The sequence below is a fragment of the Heloderma suspectum genome, chromosome 3, assembly GCF_057233095.1.
Source record: "Heloderma suspectum isolate Gila_16-S chromosome 3, 16-S_ref, whole genome shotgun sequence".
Lineage (NCBI taxonomy): Eukaryota > Metazoa > Chordata > Lepidosauria > Squamata > Helodermatidae > Heloderma > Heloderma suspectum.
Genome location: NC_139460.1, coordinates 95575028 through 95597634, shown reverse-complemented (window position 1 = coordinate 95597634; position 22607 = coordinate 95575028). Strand labels below are relative to the sequence as shown.

The 22607-nt window shown below is 43.2% G+C and overlaps 1 protein-coding gene across 6 annotated transcripts; it reads left to right on the top strand.

Annotated features, from left to right (window-relative positions):
* The first annotated feature begins 892 nt into the window (after nt 1-892).
* On the top strand, nt 893-20751 carry DDX3X (DEAD-box helicase 3 X-linked). Of its 6 annotated transcripts, none has more exons than XM_084843906.1 (19): nt 893-1062; nt 2640-2694; nt 3470-3520; nt 5751-5813; nt 8647-8778; nt 9915-10038; nt 11307-11471; nt 11558-11657; nt 12954-13089; nt 13670-13755; nt 14409-14507; nt 14593-14753; nt 14876-15020; nt 15657-15801; nt 16068-16249; nt 16348-16465; nt 17236-17392; nt 17963-18111; nt 18268-20751. In XM_084843906.1, the coding sequence occupies exons 1-19, from the start codon at nt 1018-1020 to the stop codon at nt 18348-18350; spliced, it is 2196 nt and encodes a 731-aa protein (XP_084700032.1). In that variant the 5' UTR covers nt 893-1017; the 3' UTR covers nt 18351-20751. The 6 variants fall into 6 exon arrangements, with proteins under 6 accessions (XP_084700032.1, XP_084700031.1, XP_084700028.1 ...); XM_084843905.1 differs by having other exon boundaries at nt 15657-15846; XM_084843902.1 differs by lacking the exon at nt 5751-5813 and having other exon boundaries at nt 18268-20750.
* Nucleotides 20752-22607: the final 1856 nt, after the last annotated feature.

Genomic DNA, 22607 nt, shown 5'->3' with positions numbered 1-22607 from the left:
GGCGGCGGCCATAAAAGGGCGCGGGGGGCGGGGAGAAGAGACGAGATAGTAAACCTATTTTTATGGGTCACAAGGAACGGAGGGAGCAGGCACTGAGCCAAGGACCACCGCGTACTTATTGTTCGGTGCTTCTGTGGGGCCGCCATAGGGCAGCGGGAGGGGTTGCTGCCCACCCTACTCGTTGCCAGGCTACCTCTCTTTAGGTCACACACGGGCCAGAAGCGAGTCACGCCACGCCGCCATGACAGTATGAGAGTCACGCACTCTCATACTGCTTCCCGCAATCCTCAGGACATAGGCCGCGGCTTAGCCGCTTTAGGCCGTCATACACTAATTCCCTCCACCACCCTCTGACTCCCTTTTCCCGTCCCAAAGCTGCGCCACTTCAGCAGCCAAGACCTGCACACAACTTAAAATGGCGGCGAGACCGAACAAGGATGCTCACGTGACCTAGGGAGACCCTTTCTGTTGCGGCGCCAGACTAATTTGGCCAGAAATCTCGCGAGATCTTGGAGGAAAGGGAGGGGGGTTGAGTCGCCAGAGCTTTTACGAAACGAAAACGGGGGGAGGGGGAGGCAAGTAGGTGGGGGAAATCTCGCGTGAACAGCGCTGTAAACATTGTGTAAGGAAACCTCGCGATAGTATCTAGAGCCTCCTGAATCGGGAGGAGTCCGCAGCCTGCCTAGTTCTCGCGGTAGCCTTGGGATTTCTTCGCCCTCCCCCCACCTCTTTATGCGGAGCGGAGAGTTCTCCCCGCGATACCTTTTGCTGCAAGCAGAGGTGGGGGGAGGGGATTGAGAGGAGGAAGAAGGGGCGTGGTTTGCGCGCTGAAGTCAGCACGGCGGCTGCGTGGGGGCGGAGGAATATATAAGGGCCCAGGCCGAACCGGGGGGGTTTCAGTTAGAGAAGCGATTCCGAGGCGAAGGAGAGGGAGCTGCAGGAGCTGAGGCTAGTTCTACGTCTGGTGAATCCGAATTTCTCTGCGCGGAGCGGGACCTCCCGAGACGATCTCTCGTTATGAGTCATGTGGCAGTGGAAAATGCCCTCGGTCTAGATCAGCAGGTGAGGGGCCTCGTCGAAGGAAAGGGAGGCGGGTGGGCCTGGAATAGCGAGATGCTCGCTTCTCCCCTCCCCGGCGCTGAGCGGCCTGGTATCGGGGCCTCCCCGGGGCCCGTGATGCGATCCTTGTCCTTCTGACACACACTTCTGTTTCTCCCCCCCTCCTTTCTCCTCGCCCCGGTTTTTCTGCCGGCCTTCTGGTGGCGCATTTAACTGTGACGCAGTTCCTTTTGTGGAGGCCGCCTCAGCGGCTCCCCGGGCCCGAAATCCTTCTTGGGCGAAGGCTCCGGCGGGAGGGGACAACCGATGAGGGAGAAAAAGGTGGGGGGAGCCGGAGAGTGAAGGGCAGCCCGGGTGAAGCGACGCCGGGCCGGTGAGACAGGCTTGGCCTGCTCCCGAGGCTTTGTGCGGCTGTGGCGACTGCTACATCTGCCGGGCCCCCTGGTGGCGGCGCCTGAGAATAGCAGCGGGCGGGGGACAACGGCGGCCATTGTGCGTATGACGAAGCGGGAGGGGGGGAGAGAGAGAGAGAAAGGGGGTGGCTGGCGGGGGAGGCGCGTGCGCGGTTCCCCTCGCCTGGGGGGAGGGGGACGAGAAGGGGAGCTGGGACCACAATGGCGCTGCTGCTTTCGCCCCCCTCCCGAAATGTCGCGCTCGCGCGCGTTTCCGGCTCCTTTGTCCTCGCGGTCCATGAAGGAAGAACAAGGAGGGGAGGGAGGGTGTTGACCCGCTTCGGAGGCCGGATTGTTAATCCATCGCCTCTCCTCAATCCCGTGAATTTTACTCCTTCCCGACGACCACCCATTTGCTCCACTCGGGGCAGGCGAGCGTTGCCGGATGCGTTCCGAGCGGCGCTGCACTAGAGCCGGCTCTCGAAGTAGGTCACGGAGCCGGCCGGGAAAGGGAAGAAGGAGCCACGTGACGCTTTCGCGGCCGGATTTGCGGCTGCCAGCAAAAGCGCAGGCCCCCGCGCGCGCCGCAGTACAGGTTGGCCTGCGCTGCTGCGGCCATTAAACGGGTGGTGGGGGGGGTCGCTTGGCGTCCAGTCCTCGCCTGCCTTCATCATGCTGTGGTGCCTTTGATCGAAGGTTGCTCTTCTGTGCATAAGGCCGAGATGGCAATCCATCCCTTGCCCAGCGTTTCCTAAGAAAAGTTGGTGTGACTGCTGCAGTCTTCAACGCTGCTTATTACAAGGGGTAGGCAATCTGAAGCCATCCAGATGTTTGGGGCTGCAGCTCCCATGAGCTCCAGCCAGAAAGGCCAATGATCAGGAATTGTGGGAGTTGTAATCCAAAACATCTGCAGTCCAAAGGTGTCATGGAGTGTAACTACTAGGAGCAATTTTTTGTGGGGGCGGGATGGGAAGGCTAAGTGTGTTTTTCTGATATGGGTAATCAAGTTGATAGGTGCATGCTACAGCATGCGTAATGATCTAAACAAAAGTGCTTTCTTTTGCTTTAGGCCTGCTGTTCTTGCATGCAAATATGATTAAAATTCAATATTTAATTGTATTACAGCTGTCACTTAAATGTTTTATATGAACAGTACTAAATGACTACTTTTTTGTGTATTTTTTTAAGTTTGCTGGTCTAGACTTGAATTCCTCAGACTCTCAGAGTGGAGGAGGTACAGCAAGTAAGTATATAATTCAGAAAAGAAGCATCTTGTTAAAGCTAGTAGATAACGTTCATTGTTAACATGTTCCAGCACACAACTATAAAAAGCTTAGCATGTTTTGATAATTGAGAGAGCAAATACATGGCATCGTGGTATCACTGGCTTGGATTCAATGTTAGTACTGCTTAAAGTAGATGCATTGAAATGAATTTAAGTTTAGGGGGTTTAAGTTAGACTAACATTGGATACAGCCCACTGTTTTGAGAAGTATCGGACTACTAACTCTAATTCATATTTGATTTAATTACATTGCTCAAGGATTCTTATCTAGAAAGAAAACTTGTCTTCCAAAGAAATGTTCCCTTTTTCGTTAACATATTAAGCAAACCTCTTTAGTTGTAGGAATGAGGTGTGAGTTCCAAAGTTACATTGTATTCTTGCATAATTTTCTTGAGGCATGGTGGAATTAATGGGGTTCAGTGAGTATACTGTAGTATTACTGAGGTGTATTGTTCGCTGAAATGGAACATGTATGTGTTCTTAACAGCAAGGCAGTAACACATTTGAGTGATAACTGTAATTATATAAAGGACTATCATGTTACCTACTCTGCTCCATGTCTTTATATGTCTTGATGGCAAGTAGGTGCTACACTCACCTGGTTCCAGTCATGAAGTGCTTAAGGAAAATACAAAGATTATGAAGCCCTAAAGTGCAGCAGATCTTGTGGGATAGAAACTTGGTCTTAACAGTTTTGCTGAAACTTAACAAGCATTTTTTCTGTAACTTTCAGAAGGCCGGTACATTCCTCCTCACTTGCGGAATAGAGAAGCTTCGAAGCAGGGTATGTTTGTTGGTATATGAATAGAGATTTTGTACTAGGGCTTAGAAATATGAGCACCTATGCTTGTAGGAGTATGGGAAGTTCTTAAAAATGCAGGTAAGTTGCATGCTAACACTTGGATATCTGTGGCAAAAATTAGACTCCCTCTTTCCACAATGGGGGAGGGGAAGAGAAGATTCATGTTCAAATGTAACTAGGTAAGTTACAGTAAGCTGGTGATCGATGGGTAGTGTCCAGGTTGAGCAGCAACATTTCTTAAGTAACTGCAGTCTGTTACAGAGGAAACCCACCGCTTGCAGTGGAGCAGCAGAAGATAGCTGATTGCTCCTTTTGAAAGTATTGATAGTCTTATAGACTAGCACTCATTCTAGTATGGAAAGACATAGCTAAACTGGAATTATCAAGAACTTGACACGGGAGTTCAATTTGAGAATGAGCTAGTAACATAAATGGTTGTTCTCTAGCAGTTAATAAGGAAATGTCTTTAATGAAAGCTGTGGTCAAGGCCAGATCCTTCTTATTTTCTGTTCTTTCCATCCCCCTGCTTGATGACCTGCTGCCATTTCTTGCTTCTGTGGGGCAGGTAGTGCGCTTTAGAACACTGTTTACTTGCATTACAATTGTGGTTTTACAATATTTGCACTCCAGTCAGCTTCATGATTAAAAGCCAAGAACTAATCCATTAAGATATTTAATATTTTGATGGACTTATTGAAGAGTGTAACTGTAATGCGGTTGCAGTACAAACATACAGCTGCCTTAGCATCAGGTAGCTAGTCCATCTGGACCAATATTGTTTGCCTTGCAGCAGCTCAGACTTCATAGAGGTCTTTCCCTCCTGCCTTGCTGCCAGAGATGTTTTAACTGATGGTTCCACAGATAGAACTTTATGCTTGCAAAACGTGTTGGTGTACCTGAGATGTGGATCTTCTCCATAGTTTAGTGAATCAATTTAGAAATGTTACTGGATTTGGGAGGGAGAAGGAATGTACAAATCTTACTGTCATGTAAGTTTTATGTTTACATACTGCTGTCATTGTTGAAAGTGTAGCAAACCCCAAGCTACAGTTGCGCATACATATTGCACTTAATCTGGAACTTACTGTCTGATAGGAGAAGTTGACTGCGGCCACTGTATTGCACTGGGAGTGGCATGGAACGCTCCAGTTGTGTTCCTGGCTACTAAATATCCCAGTCTCATTCATCTACATCAAACTTTTAATGCAAGCTTAAAGGTCAGAATCACATATTTTTAAAACTTCAGATTCATAGTTATTTTTTTAATTGCCATTTCTGTAACTCAACAATACAACTCTACTTAGTCTTTTCGTTGTGCCTGGTAACAAGGGTCCACAGATGCTCTTCCCCCTTCCTCTGGCATGTGTGAGAGGACAGTTCTTCCCCTTCATCAGGGTATTATAATACCGTAAATCAACCTTTCCGTGGTGTGGCAATCCAGATAGTCTGGAGGGCATATCTCCTGTCACCTATGCCTACTGGTTATGCCAGTGGAAGTTGTCCAAAATATCTGGAGGGCACCATGTTGGGGAAGGCTTGCTTAAAGACTAGGCTGGAGCACATATAGGTAGCAAAATCGTTTTTCTGAGTATCCTTCCAAGTCAATGTAATGTAAGTGACCTTGGCCTTCTAGAGAACTAAGGGGACGCAGAGGAACAGTCTGTCTTGTGCTAGAAGCATACAGCAAAGTGAGGACAGATCCTTACACTGCCCTTCCCGTGAGAGACATTTGCTCATCTAGGTCTGGGTGAAGGCACTTTGAAGCAGCCATAGAAATTCTTGCCACTTCAGAGTGGCTTATCACCAGGTTAGTGAAGTACACTACCCTTGCCTGAGGAAAAGGGTCAGCTTCAGTGTGGGCTGGGACATGTTTGGAGGTGGTAGCAATTTCTTGGTCCTCCTGAGGGTATCCCAGCCTGCTGAGAGGCCAACTTCTCTCCCCCAAGTGTTTTGCCCATGCCAGCGGATTTGGGAGAGGGACTTGGTCTCTCCCATTTTGGCCACAGGAAGTAAGAGACTGTTCTTGTCCTTCTGCGTCCAAATGTGGGTCAGTCTCGCTGCCAGAGGTAAGCTGGTGTTTGTAGAAACCTAGCAAATACTGATCTTCACACTGATACACTGTTTCAGTAAAATCTACAGGTTGAATAAATTTTATAGTACGTATATGTTGAACTGAATTATAATGCTGGGAGTTTTCATGGCTCTTTTGCAGCAGGCAGTGCCTATAACTATACAGCAAACTACTATTCCAATTCAACACCACCACCAAGAAGCTGTAAGTTGGTGTCAGGCTGGAGCGATCTTAAAAGTTTGTCATTTGGGAGCATGCTTCTAAGCATACTGCATAGCAGTACTTTGCAGTCAACTAACAGTGTGAGCTTTTCCTTCAAGCATATAGTCAGGCATGCCTTCTTTGCCTACAATTTAACTTTTAGAGGATTGATTTGAATACTGGCTTAGTGTGTCTAAGATAAAGTAGGCATTGGAGAAACAGCAACTTCAGTTCTACCTGGACATGCTTAAAAAGTCTTGTTTCACTGTTCTGTGGCTCTAACAGTCCTTCTGTATTAGACTTGTTCAGTCATAGCATGTGCCAAAATCCAGTTTTTGGGAAACAAGGTGGGGATCGTCTGTGTATTTAAACACAGCATCAGATTAGCTGGCCAACAAGCCACCTGAAACTTGTCCATGCTAGTTTCTTTAAAAGTTTGCAATGGCTAACACTAGGATATTTTTACAGCTATATGATAAAGCCAAATAGCATGCAATCCTTGCTGGTAGTGTGGGTATGATAGATGCCACGTTGCCTGGATTTAGGGTTTAGATACTGGGTAACTTAATAACCTGATACAATATATTTTTCTCATAGCAATGATGGTAGCACATATTCTAACTACACATGTATTTTTCTGTTCCAAAAGTATAAACTTCCCTCTTCCTATAAATGTTTGTACAAACTTTCCCCAAGCACGTTCATATAACTGCTATAAAATTACACATGAACATGATGTGCCAAATATTTCAAAGTCACTCTTCAACAGGTCACTTATTACTGTTTTTCATATTCTTTACTATAAGCGTTTTAGCTGCTTATAGATCAGTTAAGTACATGAAAGATTTAGGGGCCATGGAATAGTTTCATCAAGATTATCTAGTAGAACTTGTGACAGGTTTTAAAAAGTAGTGTTCTGTGGCACCTTGAAAACTAACAGATGCATTATGCTTCCAAGGGATAGAGTCAACTTAATCAGATGTGGAGATCCAATTGCCAGAAATGTTGAAGCCATGGAGAAAGAATCACTTCTAAATCCCAAACGGAAATTTATGCAATACTTAATTTATTGGTTCTGACTTTACTGATTTAACTACATAATAATGCTTTATGTATAAAGTAGTATATGCAGTGGTGCTTATTGCCTTCAAAAAGATGAACGCCTTTGGTTTACTCCAACAATTACAAACAGACACAGTACTAGAGATGGAGCTGTAAGCTGTTGTGGCTCTTAAAAGTATCAAACACACATTGATTTTTGCCTGTTGGGAAAATAGGCAGGAAAGAAACTATCAAACATTGTAGTAAACAGAATATTTGCTATTTGGGCATAAATAGTCTCCAGTCAGCATTATATGAAAACAGAAGAAACAATACTGAAAAACTGTATTTCTGAGTTGACAGTAGGATGATCCACTGTATGCAACAGCCCCCCTTTCAAATAGTTTCCAACTCCCCTAAATAAAGTCTAGCTGCACAGAATTGGATTTGAGTTGTATATATTTACAGAGATTATAATATCCTGGTGCTGTAGATTAGTCTTGCATCAGAGATGGAGAACCTACAGCCTCTGGAGACTTGGGCTCCCTCCACGGACCCTGTCCACTCCCCAAGCCTACCTGCTGGCCTGGAGGCTACAGGGGCTTGGGGAGGAAGGAGGGGAGAGAATTGCCCTTGTTTGGGGCACAATGTGCTAAGTGCTGCTGGTGCTTGCAGGAGTTCCTGCAGCTGCTGTCCAAGTCCTTTCTCTTCGCATGCCACTTGATGGCCCAGTTGGAATAGTGCATGAAGGAGGCACCCACGTTGACTGGTGCTTAGAGGAAATGCTCCTCCAAGCACCAGCTGGGTCCCTCTTTTCATGCTGATAAGAGGCAGTGAGGGAAAATGGGTGGGATTCAGTGGGGGAGCTATTCCCTTGATGTCATACAACCCACCAGATTAGTCCAGGAGGCAATGTTCCCCAAACTTGCTCTTTTCTTTTTGATTGTGGGGTGTGGAAAGCCCTTGAGGGGACAGGAAAGAACTTTTTTCTTCCATGATCATTCTGCTTTTTTTTGAGCCCTTCATTTCTAGTCTTACATATCATTGCATGTGCTGGCCCATGGAAGCTTATGCCCCCATATTAGTTAGCCTTTAAGATGTCATAGGACTTTGTGTTGCCTACAACAGCCTTACATACCTACACCACTGGAACTTGTCATACATTTTGAAACCATTAAACAAACCAAATGGCTATAACTTCTGGCTAGATTTTCTCAAACATTCTTCCATTATGTTTATAGTGGCAACTGCAAACTTCAGTTCTGTATTCTGTAAGTTGTTTGTGCTAGGAAACTGGATTTGGAATCCAAACAATGCACATAACTCTGCCTACTATAATTATGCCATTAATAGCTGTATGCTTAATAAATCATATATTCTACTGAGCTTAGCTCATAATCTTGAAGCCTGCTTCAAACTGTTTGATTAGGTTTCTTTAGGAGATGCTTCTGCTTACAGCATGGCAGCAAGTGTTGGTGCAGAAAACTAATAACACATACAAACCATTGCATTCGCTTTCTTTGAAAACTCTTGGCTTCATGAAATGCATAACTATCTGTAAACTTAGTTTGCAGCTTTTATCAACACTAAAGCAGCATCCTGATCAAGTGAAAGCTTTCATTTCTTATCAAGAATTTGGGCCCAAGGCTGCCCTTCTTTTTCCCAAGGAAGGTGCCCTTGATGTAAATTTCTGGCAGCAAAAGTCACACTAGTGCTGTGAAGCTTGCAAAAACTATTTGCTAGCGCAAGTGACGTTTTATCCGTTAATTGTTTAACTTTTTATTCTCTGCTAAAGATTCCCCCAGCTGGGACTCTCGTGGAGGTAATGGCTATGTGAATGGATATGATCGTGACAGCCGGATGAATGGCTACGATCGTGATCGCGGTGTGTTTGGATCCAGAGGAGGATCTGGACGTGATGACAGAGGTGGGCGTGGGGACCTGTCACCCTTCATCCAACACAGCTAGTGTCCACTGCTCTTCGTAGGAGTGATCAAAGCTAACTCCTTTCTACAGAGCTTAGGTCAGAGTATAGTAGCATCAAGTTGATGGTACTTACGGAATTCAGGTGACTTCCTGATTATCGAGCAGCATTTATAGACCTGCTTTTTCCTAAACAGATAGGCTATAGAATTAGTGTTCATTCCTCTTAGCGATTTCAGTGGGGACTATTGAGGCTTAGTCATAGCAACGGCTACTGTAGGATAATCTCTTAGAATTCTGGAGCCAGAACTTTGTCCAAATCTAATATGAGGGGTGGGCAACTTGTGGACGTTCCAAAGTTTTGGCCTATAATGTACATCATCCCTTGCCAATGGCTATGCTGGCTAGGGGTGATGGAAGTTGCAAGTCAAAACATCTGGGGGGTCACAAGTTGCCCACCTATGCCCATATGAGTGTCTTTAAAAATAGTGTAGTTTCTTGCTCAATAGCCTAATTATGCCCATTACCACCAACTGCAGATCTTGCATGTCAGCGAACACAAACATTTTCCAAGTCTTTTCACCACTTGCTATTTCATTTTACTGGCTTCAGTGTACACGTGGGCATATTAATGGAAACAGACATCCCATTTTCAGCCCATGTTGCAAATTTTGTCCTGAGTCAAATTATAAATCAAAACTAGATTGACCTTTTGGAATTGCATCATTAATTTTCATATTTCAGATTTTAGAAATGGTTTGGTAAGGGTTGCCTAATGGTTGCACGTTAGTGCTGTGCCATAGGCACGAAGGTATGCAGAGTCCTCCATTGGATGTAACTAGACTCTGCTCTTTGGAGTTCACTGCAGCTTGAGGATCAGCAGTTGCTGCATTTACTACATTACTAATTTCTATCAGGTATTTACAGTCTACGCCACCTTGTGGTATTGGCAGTACAATGCTGCATCCTAGTGTCTTGCCTTGAATAAAATGTATGATAAAGTATTAGAGGATTACTCTTGGAAGACTGGTTGCTACTTACTGAGACACCTTCATGGTGATGCCTGTGATTCTTAGGTTGACTCTGACTTCACTGTAAGCCACTACACAAGCATTTAATCTGTGATTGCATTGCTTCTAGGATTTGATGGCGGATGGAATGCTGGCAGAGACAGGGATGCATACAGTAGCTTTGGTGCAAGAAGTGAACGTGGATCGGGAAAATCAAGCTTCTTTGCTGACCGTGGCAATGGCTCAAGAGGAAGGTAAAATCTTGGCTCCTTTCTCAGTAAAACAAAACAGCAACACTAGTTAACTCCAGTTCATTCCACTCTCTAGAAATTCAACTAGCTCTTTTGACTGAGGTTAGACATCTGATTTAGGGCATGTGATAAGAGTACATACACGTCTGCAAACATGTTGCTGTACTTTAAGCAAGCTTTTGTACTTTAAAAAAAACATTTGGATGAATAATATTGGCTCTGAATCATTGTCCTATTTTAAAAAGTTAAGACTTTTAAAAATGGTATGACATTTTATGTTATGTCATGTTATATGTTACTTGGAGCAACTTGTTTTACTTATTAACACTACTCAGGTTAAAGTGTGGACACGAATAAGCAACTATTAAATTGCTGGGTAAGACTCTTGGAGGCTGTCCACAAACAACTGATCAGTACTTTTTTAAAAAAAGAATTAAGTAAAATTGCTCTTTCTGGCTAATATTCAGCACCTATTTTGTACCTGTTAGGCTTGCATTGACTGCAACACATCCATTTTTATGCATACTCTGATAAATGGGAAGAAAGCTCTAACTGCTCACTGTAGTTTCTAAAACTCCAATTCACATAGCAGAATAATGTGTGCCTTTTAACATTAACCTATTTGCTCCCTCTTGAGAAAGGAAGCTCCAGTGGAAAGGCAGGTAGACTACAGTCTAGAGCAGCTCTGTAGTTTGGCATGAGCCTGAGTCTAGTGGTAGCAGTTCAGCAGTTCCTTCTCCAGATGGAAAAAGCACCATGTTGCTATTCCAGCCTTGTGCTTTCCCTATTTTTAAAGGGCCACAGGCAGGGACACTTGGAGTGAGTGCGTGTGTGAGGAGGGGGAGGTTAGCCTTAATAGAGAACAACTGGCCCAAGGTCACCCAGTGAATTTAATGGCTGGTCTCAGTCCAACACTCTTAACCACAATGCTAAGAGCAGTGGGGGAATTAAGTAATAGTCCAGTTCCCAAGATGGGGTTAAATGCAGCCTAAACAATTAAAGTCCTCCTTATTTGGCTGGAGTTTTACTGTTATTCTGTCTGCATACCTCAAGTGTACATCAGTTATTCAATTGAACTAGTTGGCATAGTATAATCTCCATAAGGGGAAGTCGAGAGACTTGAGGAAATGGGTAGCTGTGGCAGGAGGTGAAAAGCTTAATCATGCCAAGGAATATTTTGAAACTGCCTATCAGGGATGCAGCTTTAATGATGTGTTTAACATATCACAGAAATTGTAACGAAAGCTGATCTTAATGTAACCTCATGTTAGGTTTGATGACCGTGGTGGAAGAGGCAGTGACATGGATGGTATTAGCAGTCGTGGTGATAGGAGTGCCTTTGGCAGATTTGAGCGTGGTGGAAACAGCCGTTGGTCTGATAAAAGTGATGAAGATGACTGGTCCAAACCACTTCCACCAAGTGAACGTATGGAACAGTGAGTATCAACCATTGTGGCATCTGACAGTCTGTAAATCAAGTATTCAGTACTATATGATAGTATGTTATCCATTTCCATTCTAGGGAGCTGTTTGCTGGTGGAAATACTGGCATTAATTTTGAAAAATATGATGACATTCCAGTTGAAGCAACAGGCAACAACTGCCCTCCACACATTGAAAGTGTAAGTATTTCCTCTGTTTAATGGTGCATTTAGTTGGTCACTTCTGCTAGAATACTAAGTAAGACTGTTCTATATTACATATTCCTAAATTACTATTGCTGAATCATGCCAGAGCAGATCCATGTATATGAACGTCTGTTTAAAATTAAACATTATTAACCCTAACAAAAATACTAGTCCCAAGCACAACTTACATAGTAAAAATAGTTTCTTGATCCTAGAGTTGCAGTAAAGCAGGCTTAATCATAGAAAATAGCCCATATCTGATGTGCTGGTCTCTGATTATATGATACTCAATGGCAGTATTGGTAAGTTCAGGAATTGAGAACTGGGCATGTCTTTACTACCTGGGGGTGGTAGTTAAAATTCTAGAGAGTGAGATCTTATTTAAGACAAGCCATTGAGAGGGTAGAAACATTAGGAGAAATGTTAATTGAGAGTAGCAATACCCTAGACGACCCTCAGAACAAAAGAATGGCTTATGTAGAATTGTCTGGTAAGAACACATTTGGAATTGGCAGCATATCAACTTAATAGCTTTGGCTATTGCAGATCTGCGTACAGCTACATGTTGCATCACTGAATATATTTGCATTTGGGTTAAAGGTACAATTTTTATACTGAATGCATTATGTGATTCTTGTGACAATGCCGCATTGCGTACTTATGGCACACTTCTTCAGCCAGGTCTGCTAGTTAGTCTCTACTGTTCAAGCTAAAGAAGTGTATAGACTTGAGTTGAATAAAGCACATTCTGAGAAAATGTGCCCTGTACCACCTATTCCTTCTAATAGGCTTATTTTTACCCACTTGCCTGGTTGCCTTAGGTAACAAGGAATTTCATCCAGATGAGTGAGCAGGCTACTGGAGGAGGAACAGAGTATTGTCCCTCTTCTGGCAGCCCACTGTGTTTCTATGCTGAGTGTGCAGAAGGGCATTTGCCTCTTCTGTGTCCAGCATGGGGTGGGTGGGAAGGGGCTACTAGAGGTAGCATGGAGTGCTCTGTTCCTCCTCCAGCAGTTTGCTGCGTTCCCATGTTGGCCGTAGTTGAGGGTAAGCTGCTGCCTGTGCATCTAGCGTAAGAACCAACCAAGGCTGGTGGAGGAGGCAGGAAGGTGCTTTGGCTCCTCTAGCAGTCCCCTGCATGATGTTTACTAGTCTTTGCTCCTAAGAGGGTCTCACAAAGGGGGGTGGTCTGTCCATTCTCTGCCAGGCCCTCTTAGAGTAAAAAGCAGGCTAGCAACTTTTTAGGTTAATTTGCAAGGCTGCTTTTTAATAACTTTAAATACTTTGCAGTTCAGCGATGTTGACATGGGGGAAATCATCATGGGGAACATTGAGCTCACCCGCTACACTCGACCTACTCCGGTGCAAAAGTACGCTATCCCTATCATCAAAGACAAGAGAGACTTGATGGCTTGTGCCCAGACAGGTATAACTGATATGTGTTGGTGCAGTTATTATACTGATTGAACTTGTGGTCTTGCTTTATAGCAGCAAGTTTTCCTGGAAAGAGCATTGATCTAAATGTAAAGCTAGTGAGCATGAAAGAGCTGCTGTATAAAATGTGTAATCTTTTATTTAGAATGTCTGCAGAACAAATTCTGTTCTGAAGTAGTACCCTGCTATTGGTTATCGCTTGGGTATTGGGTAATATAGAAATGAAATAAATAAAAATGTAGATGGTGAGGGACAAAATCAGTATGGATGGAAAATGCTGTTCCCTGAAAGTATTTCTCAGGATGCTGTGTGTGTGTGTGTGTGTGTGTGTTGTGCAAATGAGAGATATGCCATTCCACTATGGGTAGTGTCCAGGTTATGCTGGAGTCACTACCTTGACAAGGCATGTTATATATTAGGAATAAAAATACCTTCTGCCTGTTCCAAAGTAACGTGAAATGGGGACAGCTATCACATCCTACTTTGGAAGATACACGTAATGCTAGAGTTGGTTTTAAGGAAATAAAGTACATTTTGGACTGCTGTCTAGAGTAAAATGTCTTTCCTTTTAGGGTCTGGGAAAACTGCTGCATTTCTTCTGCCCATATTGAGTCAGATATATACAGATGGCCCGGGTGATGCCCTGAGAGCTATGAAGGCAAGTTTATATCTAAAATATATAGACCACTTCTGTGGTTTCCCCCACCTATAAGTACTTCACTTCTATACTGTCTGCATTGCCAATTCTAACTGTTGGTAGCATGTGTAGTACAAAAGTGAAGAACTTTAATTGTGGGAGTAAAGCACTACTATTTGAGAGCATAGGTATAAAGATACTCATAAGAGAAGACTAAAATCACATTCTTTTGGTGCCAACAAATAGGTTTCCATATCAAAACTTGAGTTCAGTACAAAAATAGCTACTCAAAGTATCACAGTCCAGTTTCAGTTGTAGGCAGTTTCCCTCTTTGGTATGAGGAGGCATCCCCTATAGGTTATGTCCAGGAGAAGACAGGTCTCAGGATCTTTGACCTAGTCTCAGGAGGCAAAGATCTTGACAGAGTAGCTTTGCTAGGGTGGCCATGATGTTAGTAGCTACAGAGAATGGCACAGCATGTGGTTCCTACTGCTTAAGTGAAGAGGTTTGGCCCTGAGTGGTTCAGGATTGGAGATCACCCAGAACCATATATAAAAGTCTTTGAACTCCTTTTGGGAAGAGCAGGATAGAAAAGTCATTTGTGTAGAAGATTTATGTTGAGAAATCCAATAGCAATTTATTTTCCAGCTGGTAATAGGTATCTACTGTTGCAGGAAAATGGAAGGTATGGACGTCGTAAGCAATACCCAATCTCATTAGTTTTGGCTCCCACAAGAGAGTTGGCAGTGCAGATTTATGAAGAAGCCAGAAAGGTAAATATTGTGTGGTTCTGGGAAGTTGCTAGCAGAATGTTCAGAGCACCTCAGACTCTTAACATTCTTAATCTTGTTCCCATAGTTTGCATACCGTTCCAAAGTTCGTCCTTGTGTTGTATATGGGGGTGCTGACATTGGTCAGCAGATACGTGACTTGGAACGTGGCTGCCACTTGCTTGTGGCAACTCCAGGTCGTCTTGTAGATATGATGGAGAGAGGAAAGATTGGACTAGACTTTTGCAAGTAAGTGAAATGGCTTAACATATGCATGATAAACCTTGCAGTATTAATAGCATTTGGTCTTGATTGCAGCTTATTAATATGAAGCCCTTGATATCCTGATGTGGTCTCTTAATACCTTCCAGATACTTGGTATTGGATGAAGCTGATCGTATGCTTGACATGGGGTTTGAACCACAGATTCGCCGTATTGTTGAGCAAGACACTATGCCACCCAAGGGTGTCCGTCAGACTATGATGTTCAGTGCTACTTTTCCAAAGGAAATCCAGGTATTCTGTCTTGTAAAGTTGTGCATTGTTGTCTAGCTGCCAGTAAGAATGACCATCACCACCTCTAGTGTGTTGAAAGAGGAAGTAACTGTATGTGGTCAAGATGTAGCTACTAATCAAAATTTCCAGAACAGAAGTAATAAGCAGAGTTCTACTTGAACAGTTTTTCCCCTGAAGAACTCTAGCTCAAAATGTGGTGAGAAACGTGTCCCTAATTTGTATACTCATGGAAGTTCGTAGCAATAGGTAAACTTAATGGGGGTAGATTCATCATTTGGGTGTCCCTTGTATTGGGCTGGTTCATACAATCGAATAGCCCACCCTGGCTTAAATAAGATAGTGGCGCTAAATAAGCCATGGTGGGCTGCATTGCTGGTAGGCAGCCATTTTGAATATTCAACACCCGACTGTGGCTTGTCATACCATGCGAACCTGGGGACTGTAGGTTATGGGAGGCTTAAACGACCTTGTCACAACCCAGGGCCCCTGGGTTCACACAGCACAACAAGCCAGGTGTTGAATATGCAGATCTGGCCAGCATGCGAAGCAGCCTACTGTGCCTTAAAACAATCCATGGTGGACTGTTTAATCATGCAAACCAGGTTGCTGAATCATGTGTTGGTTGTTGTTTTTTAGATGCTTGCTCGTGACTTCTTGGAGGAATATATCTTTCTGGCTGTTGGCAGAGTTGGCTCTACATCTGAGAACATCACACAGAAAGTAGTGTGGGTGGAAGAGTTAGACAAACGGTCATTTCTGCTTGACCTCCTAAATGCCACAGGTAAAGACTGTTTGGGAGAATTCCAACACAACTCTAATGGCTCAGGTAATGAGAATCTATGTTAGGTGGAGGAAAAGCTTCAGACTTTTCCTCCCTGTTTTCTCCTATATTTGCATTTTTAATTTAAATCTGCATGCAGTTAGCTTGCGTAGTAAAGTTGTTGTTGTTTTTTATTATTGCAACCATAAATACTAGTTTGCACCACTTGGTGGTGCTATATTGACAGATGCAGCATTCATTACTAATTAGACTCTTTGCTTACATAGGCAAGGATTCCTTGACTCTAGTGTTTGTGGAGACTAAAAAGGGGGCTGATTCTCTGGAGGATTTCCTGTACCATGAAGGATATGCTTGCACAAGTATCCATGGTGATCGCTCTCAGCGAGACAGAGAAGAAGCACTGCACCAGTTTCGCTCAGGCAGAAGTCCCATCTTGGTTGCCACTGCAGTGAGTATACATCTGGTTGTGCAAACACGTGAATTTGGCGTTTTATGTTGCTGTAGTCTGAACTTCAGGAACTGATGACTGAACTTACTCTTCTTTAGGTAGCAGCAAGAGGACTGGATATCTCAAATGTAAAACATGTCATAAATTTTGATTTGCCAAGTGACATAGAAGAATATGTACATCGCATTGGCCGTACAGGCCGTGTAGGGAATCTTGGTAAGACTATTAATTGAAACCTAATTGAAACCTTAATGAGACTTTCACAGTAGTCAAGCCCTAGGGTGTGCTGTATGCCATGGTGCCAATATCTCCACCAGTCTGATTGAGGCTGTGAAAAGCTGCAGCAAAATGGTAATGAAAGCTGACTAGGATAGAACTGTTTTATGCAGAAGATCTCTGGCTAACAAAGACATGATGGGAAAGGCAAATGGAAGATTTCTCTGGAATGCAAAAAAGCACCAAGGGAACTTGTAGGTTCCCTGTAAGGTAGCGAACAGAAGGAAAGAAATGTGCACATTTGGATGTCTAGGTAGTTGCTGGAATCCGGGTTTGGGTAGCTTTACTGTGCTCTCACCCAGAAACTTTTTGAAGCATCCAGCATGAAAAGTGAAGTGTGTCCCAAGCTTTCATACTCTCATAATTTCATATGCTGTATGAATTTGGTAGCATATTACTGTCCCTGTGAATTAATATACCTTAGATTTTGACATACTGTAAGAATTGTGCCTCCAAAAGCAGAAGTTTTATTCCTCCCTCTCCCAAAGCGTGCAGCAGGGAAACGGCTCTGGCGTTGCTTTACAAGGTGCTAAGCTTGTAAAGCAAGTGTTTTTATTCCAAGTGGCTTGAACATAGTTCACAGCTCAACTGCAGCTGTATAAAAGTGTGTGCTTTTTGAGAGCCAGGAACATGTTCCTGCCATACTCCTTCTTTAATTTCCTCACCTGAACATTGGTATTCCCTTAAAATGCTGTGCCTGTCTTCCTTAGGTCTTGCTACATCATTCTTCAATGAGAGGAACATAAATATCACAAAAGACTTGTTAGATCTCCTTGTTGAAGCTAAACAGGAAGTACCATCTTGGCTAGAAAACATGGCATATGAGCAGCATCACAAGGGTGGAAGCAGTCGTGGGCGGTCTAAAGGGTAACTTGAATTAATCTGTTCTTTACCCCCTGAAGAATAGTATTTGCTTTTCAAAACAAGTAGCTTGCCTTCCACGTAATACTTCACTTCAGTAACAAATGTTTCCCAGGCCTTTTGTAAAAGACCTGGCACTGAAGATACGAAATTGTATTTGGTGAGCTCCTTGGGGAGAACATTCCGCAGATTGGGCAACACAGCTGAGAAAACACTTTATCAGGCTGCCAGTTGCCCCAGTCCCTGAAGGCAGGGGCCTCCAGATGGCTTCACATGATGACCTTGGCATTTGGGCAGAAATATAGGAGTAGGTAGTTTGCAACCAGTGATGTTGAAGAACCAGCAAAGGTGTTCAACTTGCATATGAATTTCCTGATGTAACAACATTTAAAAGCGCTTCTAAAGAGAAAACCCACTAAGGTTGCAATCCTATGCATGTTTAGACCAAAAAAAAGCCAAGGTGGGGGAGATGCTGGGGTTCTTTCTGTCTAAACATGCATAGGATTGTGCCCTAAGTAGCTTACTGGAAGAAGCATAGCTTTTAGCCACTACTTATATTATTGTATTTCCCTCTAGCCGTTTCAGTGGAGGATTTGGTGCCAGAGATTATCGAACAAGTAGCAGTACTGGCAGCAGTAGCTTTGGCAGTAGCCGCGCAAGCAGTGGACGGAGTGGTGGTGGCGGCAGCGGCGGCAGCAGCCATGGAGGTAGCAGAGGATTTGGAGGTGAATCTTTCATATTGTGTTTTTGCTGGTGGAGTGGGAGGGAGATGAGAAAAGATAATACCAAAACAAGAGGCTTTTTCTTACATTTCTTTTTTAAAAAAATTGTAAAGGTAAATTCACTTGGTCATAAATTGTTCCTACCTTTTGTCTTAATAGGTGGTGGCTATGGCGGCTTCTATAACAGTGATGGATATGGAGGAAACTATAACTCTCAGGGGGTAGATTGGTGGGGCAACTGATCTGCTTGCTGCAGATTCTTACCAAACAAGCTAATATGGAAACCACATGTAACTTAGCCAGACTATACCTTGTGTAGCTTCAAGAACTCGCAGTACATTACCAGCTGTGATTCTCCACTGAATTTTTTTTGAGGGAGCTCAAGGTCACAAGAAGAAGGAAAGGAACAGAAGCCCTACTCCGAAGGTTTAAAGACTCCATTGTAGTCAGGATTAACTCCCCCACCTGCCCCCACTCCCAGACTGTATTTATAATTTTGTGACTGAGGATCATTTGTTAATGTACTGTGCCTTTAACTTTAGACAACTTTTTATTTTGATGTCCTGTTGGCTCAGTAATGCCCAAGATTATCAATTGTCTCGACAAAATTACTCAACTTGGGCTTGAAAAAAAATCAAACCTTGGCACGCTGGTGTGATACAACTTACAGGAATCATTGATTCATCCACTTTATACTACAAAAAAAACTTGTGCAGTGGCCTGCATTAGGGCTTTGATACTCAGATTTGAAAAAATAAAACATCTTGAAGCATATCAATGGAATTAGTTTCTAATGTGGCAAAACTGTACAAAGTTAAAGTTGATTTGCTCACTCTATCCTGGATAGGTACTTAGAACCTGATAGTCTTTAATAAGCCATTCCAGTCATGATGAGGTGATGTATGGATATGTACATACAAGCACTGTTTTAAAAGTTAATGCAAGTAAACAGCAATTCCAGTGTTTAGGCAGATAATTAATGTGAGCTGGCCAAATGGAGGCGGAACATTACAGGGAATGTTTAAAGGTCTGAACTTGAAATAGTTTTTAGGAGAATTCATCTACTTAGACTTTTCAAAATTGCCTGCCATATAAAATTGAAATGGTAGAATGGCTGACCACAACAGTAATGGGCCCACTTTTTTAAGGGCCTGACTGATTTTTTTGGTCTTAACGCATGCTAGTGTTGATGTTTTTTGGTCAAGGGGGAATGAACAGGAAGAATTATGCAGCAGGCTTTATTTTAATGCAGATTCACATTACTCTGTTCAAGCTGCGTTGAAGTGTTAACTGGCTTACTGTAGACTTGTAAAATGGCTCCAGAAGAGTAACAAATTCTGAGATCACAAAGGTTGGAATGTACATAACTGCACAAGGTTTCAATTCTGCTATCAAGTGCAGTTTTAGTCAGTTTTAGTTGCATAGGTTTCCATTGTATTTAGTCTGTTATGCTGAATCTGGCCAAAGATAAGTATTTCCAACAGTAAAATGCCTCTGCCACTTAGTTTCTCTGAGCTAACGTCTGTGGCCAGAGCTGTTACCAACTGTTAATCTGAGTGGCATAGGACAACAGCAAAATCTCCTAAAGTGCAATAGATCTTTTCAAGTGTATTGTGCCTTGTTCTAAACTTTAAGTAGGTGCACTTGACAGTATTTGAGGTCATTTGTTATGGTGCTATTTCAATTAGTCTAGATTTAGGCCCTTGTACATTTTGCCCATAACTTTTTACAAAATACTTCTTTTATTGCACATTCAGAGAATTTTATATGTCTTGTGTGCGTGTCCTTAACTTCCAATCTTATTTTGTCTCTTGGGAGACTGAACGCAGCTTGTCTAAGGAGAAGGAACTAGATTCTAAAACTGGGACCATGGGAATAATGGTTGGGAAGAAAACTTTGCACACGACAGATTTCTAGATACTTTTTGCTGCTAGTTTTGTGTAATATTTATTGAACATTTTTGACAAATATTTATTTTTGTAAGCCTAAAAGTGATTCTTTGAAAGTTTAAAGAAACTTGACCAAAAGACAGTACAAAAACACTGGCACTTGAATGTTGAATGTCACCGTATGCGTGAAATTATATATTTCGGGGTAGTGTGAGCTTTTAATGTTTAAGTCATATTAAACTCTTAAGTCAAATTAAGCAGACCCGGCATTGGCGGTGTAGCCATAACTTTCTGATAGTAAAACAAAAATTGGCAACTTTAAAATTAAACATGCCAAGGTTTTGATACACTTGTCTTAAGATATTAATGAAACACTTCAAAACACTGATGTGAAGTGTCCAGATTCTCAGATGTTTGTTGCGTGAGTTTTTGTTTAGTTGTGTGGTTTTTTTTTCCAGTGAATGTCTGGCACATTGCAATCCTCAAACATGTGGTTCTTTGTTGTATTGGCATAATCAGTGACTTGTACATTCAGCAATGGCATTTTAGCAAGTTTTACAGTCAGCAATATACTTCAGTTCAGATAAGGATTCAATCATATGCAAAGAATGGGTTTAAACTTGCTGAGCATAAAATATTTGAACGTCGGGTCACTGTTAGGTTTAGTAATTGCTTATTGTATTAGTTTAGATGCTAGCACTGCATGTGCTGTGCATTACTCTCAATTTTAATAAAATAAAAAGTTGAAATGCACACTTCGTAGTTTGTTTTTTTTGTACATTGGGTAAAGGAAAGGCAGTTCGGTGTTGGTAACACGCATTGCTGATTGCAGTATTGGGCAATGACTTCAGCATATTCACCACCACAAACCTAGCTTTCCTTGGAGACTGTTACATGTTCAAGTGTATGGAATAGTAGCCCTTCGTATCTGTTCTGCATGGCGCCACAGGATAAATGGCAGATTATATTATATATTATATGAAAATAGTGGTTTTCAGATGTCACAGGTCTTTCAACCTGAATACCTATGAAGGAGGCATACTTCAAATGGATTTCTTGATATGGTTTGCCATCTGTCATAATTAGCTATAATGTCTAAGCCTGGAATACCTGGTTGGCACAGTGCATGATTGGGAGACTGCATCTTGCCATATCCCTATAGAGAAGGAAAGCAAGCTTCATCATATTGCCTGTCTACGCCTGAATGTGTGCTTGTTCTATGTAATATGGAACTTTGAGGTGGGCGATAACATCCTAATGATACAAAATACAAGATAAGTCCTAATAAACCTTGGTAAAAGGCTCTTGGTATAAGAGGTGATGGTGCAGTTTGGAAAGGAGTGCATTATGAAGCACAGTTGGCAGAATCCACTCCAGAAAAATGGTTTCTTGAGTGCTGTCAAGAATACAGAACAGAAAGCTAGCTGTTCTGGCCTGTTAATGCAATTCCTAACATGCAATCATGTAGTATAGAGGTAATATAGTGGCTTGTCTACTTGTCCTGTTTTTGCTATCCAACTTTCACTATGCAATGCGTACTAGATTGCAGCTGTTGAAAGTAAAGCTACATTTAGAAGGCTGGGGGGATGAGCGTTGGGTTGGGCTGGCCTGGAATGGAGAAGTAGATCCTGAAAGGGTTAGTCAAGCCTGCATATGCTGGTTCACAGTGCATCACCTTGCATGTAGTTGCTTTTTGGGGACAGCCATTGTATGTGTTTGTGCTGTGGTTGGAATACCGGTGGTGGCTTGCAGATCTCCATGCAGCAGCAGTGGCTGCTACACCCTTGCTCCACATGTGGCTAGTACAACCACTGCCTAGCTAGGGACCTCTGTACCCAGGGATTAAAGGTTCCCAAGGTCAGGGTGGGGGTGATTGTATTTTGGTGCCTGCTGCCAATGGAGCTCTGCCAGCCAGGCCAAGGCATATGAGTGTCTCTACAACAACAGCTGTGATTATAACTGCCTATCCCTGAACTGCCTACTGCCCCCTCATCTTGTCAGCAACAACTTGTACTTATAGCAGGGTTGAAAACAAATGGATTAGTCCTCTGCATCGAAGGCAAGACATCATCCAAGCCTTGGTCATTCTGGGCTCACATTGCAGTGGGATCTTGGGGGGCCCAGCACACATCCCTGCTTGATGGACCCTTGAGGATAGCTAGCAGAACTTTCCTTTGTCTTGCTTAGGTCCCTTGACTGAAGTGGCTGCAAGGCGGCCCATTCGGTGGTGGCCCACCACAAAGTGTTTATATGAAAGCTTTCTTGAGGGAAGTCTGCCAACTGATGTGCCTGTGGGGCGAGGGCTAGCCCTCAAGGCCAAGTGTTTGTTGTGGTAATGCAATCCCCATCTTCCCACTCCATAGACCTTTTCCTAGGAGGTTGTGGGATCTCCATTAGGCCTATGCTACAACTAAGGGAGAGGACCACAGCTCAGTGGTAGAGCATATTGTTTGTATGCACAAGGTCCCAGGTTCAATTCCTGGCACCTACCAGAAGTAGAGCTAGGAAAGACCTCCTAGATAGCTGCTGCCAGTCAGTGTTGACAATACTGAGCTAGATGAACCAGTGTAAAGCATAAAGCAGCTCATATGTTCAAAGAAGAGAACTGAC